General features: G+C 44.7%; 1 protein-coding gene across 1 annotated transcript; it reads left to right on the top strand.

Moving 5' to 3' along the window:
- Positions 1–1235: 1235 nt before the first annotated feature.
- clcn4 (chloride channel, voltage-sensitive 4) lies at positions 1236–7281 on the top strand. Its single transcript, XM_007570716.2, has 12 exons — positions 1236–1413; positions 1477–1631; positions 1703–1802; positions 2776–2963; positions 3034–3156; positions 3227–3433; positions 4387–4467; positions 4555–5100; positions 5181–5367; positions 5437–5835; positions 5906–6122; positions 6585–7281. Exons 1-12 carry the CDS (start codon positions 1398–1400, stop codon positions 6673–6675), a joined length of 2310 nt encoding a protein of 769 aa, XP_007570778.1. The 5' UTR covers positions 1236–1397; the 3' UTR covers positions 6676–7281.
- The last annotated feature ends 345 nt before the right edge of the window (positions 7282–7626 follow it).

The raw sequence follows: 7626 nt of genomic DNA, 5'->3' as shown, positions 1-7626 counted from the left end.
TACTCAACAGCACCAAATTAAACTCTGCTGAGGTTTTCTCCACCTGCATATAATTTTCCTATTTCTGCAGTCATTTCAAACAGACAAAAGTATTTAAATAACATTAACAATAGCAGCATAATTTTAATGTGTGAAAAATTTATTCGCAGTGTAATTCAGCAATGAGTAGTTGTGATAAACTAATTGCAGACTCAGCAACCGATTAAAATTCTAATTTAGTCCCATCACTAGTAATATTTTAAACTTTAACTTTTCACATTTAATTTTTCTCCATTTTCATCTTGCCTAAGCGCTCTATTTTTCAGCTGATTTGATTTTAACACAAATATATTTTTAATTTTTATATTTTTCAGACATTGATTCTCAAAATGTTCCTTGGTTAATATTTATGGGATGCTTTTTATCTAAGTAAATTTAGTTTAATTTTCACTTCTAGTGACTCTTAGCAAAATTAATGTTAGGTTTTATTGTGACTTTATAAAAGTGAAAATTAGAACAAATAAAGTAAATTATCTTATGAATAATATCTGTAGTTACGATAGTTCGCCACCAGAGGACAGAATCGTTTCTGTATTCCTAAATATGAATGTGTGTTTGTGTGTAATGTGTGGAATTATAATAACCTACAGAATAAACTGATTTATGTCCTGAACCCTGAAGCTGTGAAACTGAACCTTCAGGCTTTTTCTTCACTTTTCAGTTCATCCGTTGTACTCAGTGAACTTTAAATCGGCTGGCTGCCATCTTTAATAAAGCAAACATCACTGACTGAGCAGCGCAGCATTGGTTTTCAAAATAAAGAAATAAAAGTACTATTACTTTTATTTCATTACAGTTAAAAATAAATAAATAAAAATAACATGTTAATTCTAAAGAGTAGCTTCTTCTAATGCAGGTTGAATCGAAATATAGAAATCATGACATTTTCTTTTTCATTACAAATACACTAAAACAATATCAATTTTGGTGTTTTTATTCATCTTAATTTAAATATTTGTGGCCATTAATGATGATGTAGTTGCAGATTGTGACCACTAGATGTCAGACATAACTCAATTTTATTTTCCAGTTTTTGTTTATAATTTTAAATGAAAGCAAAAATAATCGCATGTAATATTTTTCAACAGACTAAAATGTTTATATTAAATTTGTGACGTTAAAATACTGTAAAATAAACTACTTTCTGTATTCCTGTTTATTTCACTGCTGAACAAGCTTTTTTTGTGAAGTAACGCGAGATTTCTTAGGTATCGTGAGATCTGACGTGCTTGTGCGGCAGTCTGTGTCGCTGCTGATCTGTCCGTGGGTTTGTTTGTGTAAATTTCCTGCGTGATGTTCGGCTGTCCTCCACGGGAGGACCGGAATTAGTCCACACGTCCAGCAGAGGAGAGGACAACATGGCGGCTGCAGAAGGTAAGGCCCGTTGTTATGGCAACACGGTACCGAGTGCAGGTTGCTGATGTCCTCTGTGGACAGGTGTCAGCCTTCCCACTCCCACGGAGGAGATGAACGGGGCCGGGACGCTCATGGACTTCCTGGACGAACCGTTCCCGGACGTGGGAACCTACGAGGACTTCCACACCATCGACTGGCTGAGGGAGAAGTCCAGAGACACGGACCGGCACCGAAAGGTTCTGGAGGGCTGGGTTCGGTGCGTGGGGGCAGTGTGGACCCGCTCACTGTGTGCGTGTTTGTCCCGCAGATCACCAGTAAGAGCAAAGAGTCCATCTGGGAGCTGATCAAGAGTCTGCTGGACGCCTGGTCCGGATGGGTGGTGATGCTGCTCATCGGCTTGCTCTCTGGTACCGACCGACCCGGTTTCCTCTGTGACCCGGTTCTCTCTCTTTGACTCTGGTCAGAGAGAGGGAACCTGGTCCAAAGTTTCTGGTCCCAGCTCATATTGAAGCAGTGGCCGGGTTCTGTTGTGGTTCCGCCCAGGGCCGGTCCAAGCCTCCATGGGGCCCAAAGCGAAATCTGGTTTTGGGCCCCTCTAATTCTGCTAATAATGTGGATTTCTGCAATGAACAGTCAGATGATTAGATGATTCACACGCCTGCTAAACTTATTACATCTCTGATAGTGATGGTTACATTATTATCCCTTATCACCTGAGAATGTGGACTGGTACCGGAACTGGGTTGATTCTGAGCCTTAAATGATTTTAACAGAAGTTTCACATCCCTTAGAAGTTGATGTAAAAATAATGTTTGTTTTAGCCACAAAATGATCAGCAGCAAACAGCATGTAGCTACAGCTTAGAGCAGCTGATCGATACATTAATGCAGCCTGATGGAAAACATTTTGCTAGACAATGTCAAACATTGAGAAGTTTTAATTATTTTCATCAAACTTCATCAAACACACCGTTTTGAAGCCAAAAAACTCCAGTATTATACAAAGCCAACCTTGAGAATCAACTCATTGAAAGTTAAAACTCAGTGTGACCTACCGTAACCACCAGGGGGAGCCCAAGAGCAATTTATTTTTTCTTTTGGTCCGTATAAAGAATGATTTCTACATACATTATCAAATATATATTCTTGTGAAAAAAAATCACAACTTTTTTATGAAGCTGTGTGTTCTTGCTAATATAATCACATAGAAATGATTACTAAAAACAAAAGTTCCACTGAGGGGGCCCCCTGGTGTCTCTGGGGCCCTAAGCGCCCGCTTAGTTTGCTTTGCCTTGGGCTGGCCTTGGTTCCGGCTAACCGGGCCATCCCCCTCAAGAGTTCTGGCCGGGTTCTGTCATGGTTAACCGGGCCGTCCCCTCAGGTACGCTGGCCGGGGTGATCGACCTGGCGGTGGACTGGATGACGGACCTGAAGGAGGGCGTGTGCCTGTCGGCGTTCTGGTACAGCCATGAGCAGTGCTGCTGGACCTCCAACCAGACCACCTTCGCCGACCGGGACAAGTGTCCGCAGTGGCAGAAGTGGGCCGAGCTAATGACGGGCCACGCCGAGGTGAAATGGGTCCAGGTGGGAGGGAGGTTCTGGCCCACAGTCCGGTCCGTGACAGTGTGTGTTTCTTCAGGGCGCCGGGGCGTACCTGCTGAACTACTTCCTGTACATCTTGTGGGCCCTGCTGTTCTCCTTCCTGGCGGTGTCGCTGGTCCGGGTGTTCGCCCCGTACGCCTGCGGGTCGGGGATCCCAGAGGTACCGCACACCCTGAGGCCTGCAGGTGGTTCGGGTCTGTGCTGTAACGTTCTGTTCCGGTCCGCTGCAGATCAAAACCATCCTGAGCGGGTTCATCATCCGGGGCTACCTGGGGAAGTGGACCCTGCTGATAAAGACCGTCACCCTGGTTCTGGCCGTGTCGTCGGGCCTCAGCCTGGGGAAGGAGGGCCCGCTGGTCCATGTGGCCTGTTGCTGTGGAAACCTTTTCTGCAGCCTCTTCTCCAAGTACAGCAAGAACGAAGGCAAAAGGCGAGAGGTGAGTCGCCTGGTTCTGATGTCCTCGACCCGCCAGCGTCCAAATAAGATGATAAATAGTCCATAATGTCTGATTTGATTCAACTTTTGATACCAGAGTGGAATAAAAACCTGAACTTTCTGGTGATAAATGAAACTAGTTGTTAAGATGTAGGCAGAAGCAGCAGAACAAACCATAAACCTTCAAAACTCAGAAAAACAGTTGAAGACGAATAAAAAGTTTCAAGGATAAAAGTATTAGCTTTTTATGCTGTAAAAGCTAAAACAAGCTAAAAAGCTGAAGTTAGCTAAAATATAATAATAGCAAAACAATGTAAAAGTTCATTCTTGCGAAAAAGGTAAAGCTAGCTAAAACAAAAACTAATGATAGCTTTTAGGCTAGTGGTAGCATAATTCTTTGCATAATCCACACAGAGTAAAACACCCCATGTAAAAGATACAATTAGCTAAAAAAGCTAAAACTAGCTAAAATACTAAAAATACCTTCGATTCAAAACAGTTTGTTCTACATACATAAATTATAAATATAAACTTTCAGAAATACTTAGAGGATGAAACATTTCCTATTCAGGTGAAATTTACAGCACCTCTTGGCAGAAATGAATTCAGATGGTTTAATATTTATAAACCGGGATTATTGTTTTGGAAGTGTAAAAGTTATTTCACATAAAATACATAGAATCTAAAATAGCTAAAAGTATCACCACTCTCAGCAATGACAGACAAAAGAAGAAACAGGAAGATTATTAATGTTGAGGACCACAGAAAGGGGAACAGTAGAGTTAAGAAGGTTCTACTGACCTCTTTTTAGAAATATTCACTGAATAATGAGGAGTATTTCATAAAAAGTAGCATCTTTTGGTACCTCACATTAGATCTGCTTTATTCAGCAAATGTTCCAGATGCTTCGTTGAACCTTTGGGTAAAATAATGGTTGCCTCCTGCTGTGGTCAGGTGTTATCGGCGGCAGCAGCAGCTGGCGTGTCGGTGGCCTTTGGAGCCCCAATAGGAGGAGTTCTGTTTAGCCTGGAGGAGGTCAGTCATTCACTGTTTTACCAGATCAGACTCATCTTTGCTTCCTTCTTAGATCTCCCTGTGGTAACTGTCTGCTATCTCCTGCAGGTGAGTTATTATTTCCCCCTGAAGACTCTGTGGCGTTCCTTCTTCGCCGCTCTGGTCGCCGCCTTCACGCTGCGCTCCATCAACCCGTTTGGAAACAGCCGCCTGGTTCTGTTCTACGTGGAGTATCACACTCCCTGGTATATGGCTGAGCTGGTCCCCTTCATCCTGTTGGGGGTGTTCGGAGGCCTCTGGGGAACGCTCTTTATCCGGGCCAACATCGCCTGGTGCCGACGCAGGAAGACCACCCAGCTGGGGAAGTATCCGGTCCTGGAGGTGATTATCGTGACGGGAATCACCGCCCTGCTGGCGTACCCCAACCCGTACACCCGCCGCAGCACCAGCGAGCTCATCTCTGAGCTCTTCAACGACTGCGGCGCTCTGGAGTCATCGCAGCTCTGCGACTACTACAATAATCCCAACATGAGCCGGCCTGTGGACGACATTCCAGATCGTCCAGCGGGCCCTGGGGTCTACAACGCCATGTGGCAGCTGACCCTCGCCCTCATCTTCAAGATTGTCATCACCATCTTCACCTTCGGCATGAAGGTATCCTCCTCCTCCTCCTCACACTTGTTCATTATCCTACCCAGTCGGAGTAGAGTAAGAGCTTCTTTTGCTCTTCACAGATCCCGTCAGGACTCTTCATTCCCAGCATGGCGGTGGGAGCCATCGCTGGTCGGATCGTTGGGATCGCCGTGGAGCAGATGGCGTACCATCACCACGACTGGATTATCTTCAAGAACTGGTGCCGGCCTGGCGCTGACTGCGTCACACCGGGACTCTACGCCATGGTGGGGGCTGCTGCCTGTCTGGGTGAGTCACCAAGGACAGAAGACACCACATGTCCAGTTCCTTTCTTACCTGTCTGTTGGGTCTGTTTAGGTGGGGTAACCAGAATGACCGTCTCCTTGGTGGTCATCATGTTCGAACTCACCGGCGGGTTGGAGTACATCGTCCCCCTTATGGCTGCCGCCGTCACCAGTAAATGGGTGGCCGATGCCTTCGGGAAGGAGGGCATCTATGAGTCTCACATCCAGCTCAACGGCTACCCGTACCTGGACATCAGAGACGAGTTCACCCACCGCACCCTGGCCACCGACGTGATGCGTCCCCGCCGGAACGACCCTCCCCTGGCCGTCCTCACGCAGGACAGCACCACGGTGGAGGACGTGGAGACGCTCATTAAGGACACCGACTATAACGGCTTCCCAGTGGTCGTGTCCAGGGAGTCGGAGAGGCTGATTGGCTTTGTCCAACGCAGAGACCTCACCCTGGCCATCAGTGAGTCTGTTACAACAACTGGCACAAAGCTTCTCTTTCTAGATGCTGACGTCATGGTTTCTGTCCTCAGAAAACGCCCGTCAGAAGCAGGACGGCGTGGTGAGCAGCTCCGTGGTCTACTTCACAGAGGACGCGCCGCAGCTGCCGGCCAGCAACCCTCAGCCGCTGAAGCTGCGTCGCATCCTGAACCTCAGCCCCTTCACCGTCACCGACCACACGCCCATGGAGACGGTGGTGGACATCTTCCGCAAACTAGGCCTACGGCAGTGCCTGGTCACCAGGAGCGGGTCAGTCTGCCACAACGCCTCTGAGACCAAAGCTGTTATTTAGTGTCCTGCTGTGGCCAGCAGAGGTCAGCCTAGAGTAATTTGATTAAGCAGCAATTAAAAATCAAAAAATTTTGATTGTTTAAAGGCAGAAAAAGACTAAATATTTAAAAGAAAATTTCTTCTGTTTTTCATGGCTTCAGTGGAAATAAATGCTTTAATCCCCCTGAATCAGAATTAACTGATCAGTATTTGGTTTTTTGGCTCAATAAAAGTTTATTCTTTCTCAAATCCACAAACAGGTAAAACGGCTCCATCTGGTGGACAAATTAGAGTATTACAGTTTCTGTGTTTAAAATCTTTAAAAGAAGAAAGTTGGCACATAACTGCTCATTTAAAGGTCCCCAAAATGTTTCATATTAAATGTCCAGAGCTAATAATTGTAAATGAGAGCCGTTAGCTAACTTTCCCCTGTCCCTGCAGGCGTCTGCTGGGCATCATCACCAAGAAGGACGTCCTTCGCCACATGGCCCAGATGATGAACCAGGATCCAGAGTCTATCATGTTTAACTGACTGATCACTTGCACTCACCTGAGCTCTAACCAATCATCTGTTTCACTGGAGTTTAGAAACCAGTTCTGGCACTTTTAATACAGCAGAATGAAACGGGGAAGGTTTATTTAACATGTGGGATGATTATGGCTGAAATGGGTTTCCATACACTAACTCTGAGCTGATTTTATTGCACTTTTTGGTGTTGCCATATGTGTTTGTGCGTTGCCATGTGTTTTTCTCCCTCTGAAGGATTTGTGGTGTAGTTTAGACCTCTGTTGATCCTGAAGTCACTCCAGACTCCACCGCTACAACCAGAGACGCTACCGTTAGCCCCTGTTAGCATCTGCTCCAGTTACACTCCACCGTCCTTCTGGAGCCCCACCTCCATTCTGAAGTATTATTTCTGTATGAAGGTAAAATCCTCATCCTCAGTGTTTGTTTTGGTTCTTCTCTGTCTTGTTTTTTTTATTATTATTGTAAAGCTGCTGATGCTTCACAGAAACGGCGTGGGGAACTTATGAAATGATGCTAACCTTTAGGTCTGGTTCTTTTATCAGAAACTATTTCTTCTGTTGCACTTTTGTTTTATCAAAGTTGGAAGAATAAATGTCTGAAGAGACTGAAGTGACCGAGTGCTGTGGTTTTATTGGGGTATCAGAACATCAGAACATTTTCTACCATTTGATTTTAATCTTCATCCCTCTCAAATTTTCTGGGGGTTTTTTCTGTAAAAAACAGTGAAACTCTGTGAACAACCTGACCTGTAAGGGGTTAAAATCCATGATCAATATTCAAAATACATAAGAGGCTGAAGTATTTTTTACAAAACTACAAACTTAAATTGGAAACATGGTTTTATATCATTTTTCCAGAAAACGTTAGGAATATAGTACTATTCTTTCGATAGTACTGTCAGTTTTCAATCTGGTAATAAAATATGTTAAAAACTATGTTGCAAGCAATTATCGA

This window comes from Poecilia formosa, unplaced genomic scaffold (genome assembly GCF_000485575.1).
Source record: "Poecilia formosa unplaced genomic scaffold, Poecilia_formosa-5.1.2 Scaffold266, whole genome shotgun sequence".
Taxonomy (NCBI): domain Eukaryota; kingdom Metazoa; phylum Chordata; class Actinopteri; order Cyprinodontiformes; family Poeciliidae; genus Poecilia; species Poecilia formosa.
Note: the sequence above shows the minus strand (reverse complement) of the source record. Positions and strands in the feature narration are given on the sequence as shown.

Bases quoted from the DNA above. Each gene is read 5' to 3' on its own strand.
- clcn4 (XM_007570716.2), top strand. The intron at 3,157-3,226 runs GTACCGCACACC...GGTCCGCTGCAG, and splicing joins GCGGGTCGGGGATCCCAGAG to ATCAAAACCATCCTGAGCGG. The intron at 5,836-5,905 runs GTGAGTCTGTTA...TTCTGTCCTCAG, and splicing joins AGACCTCACCCTGGCCATCA to AAAACGCCCGTCAGAAGCAG.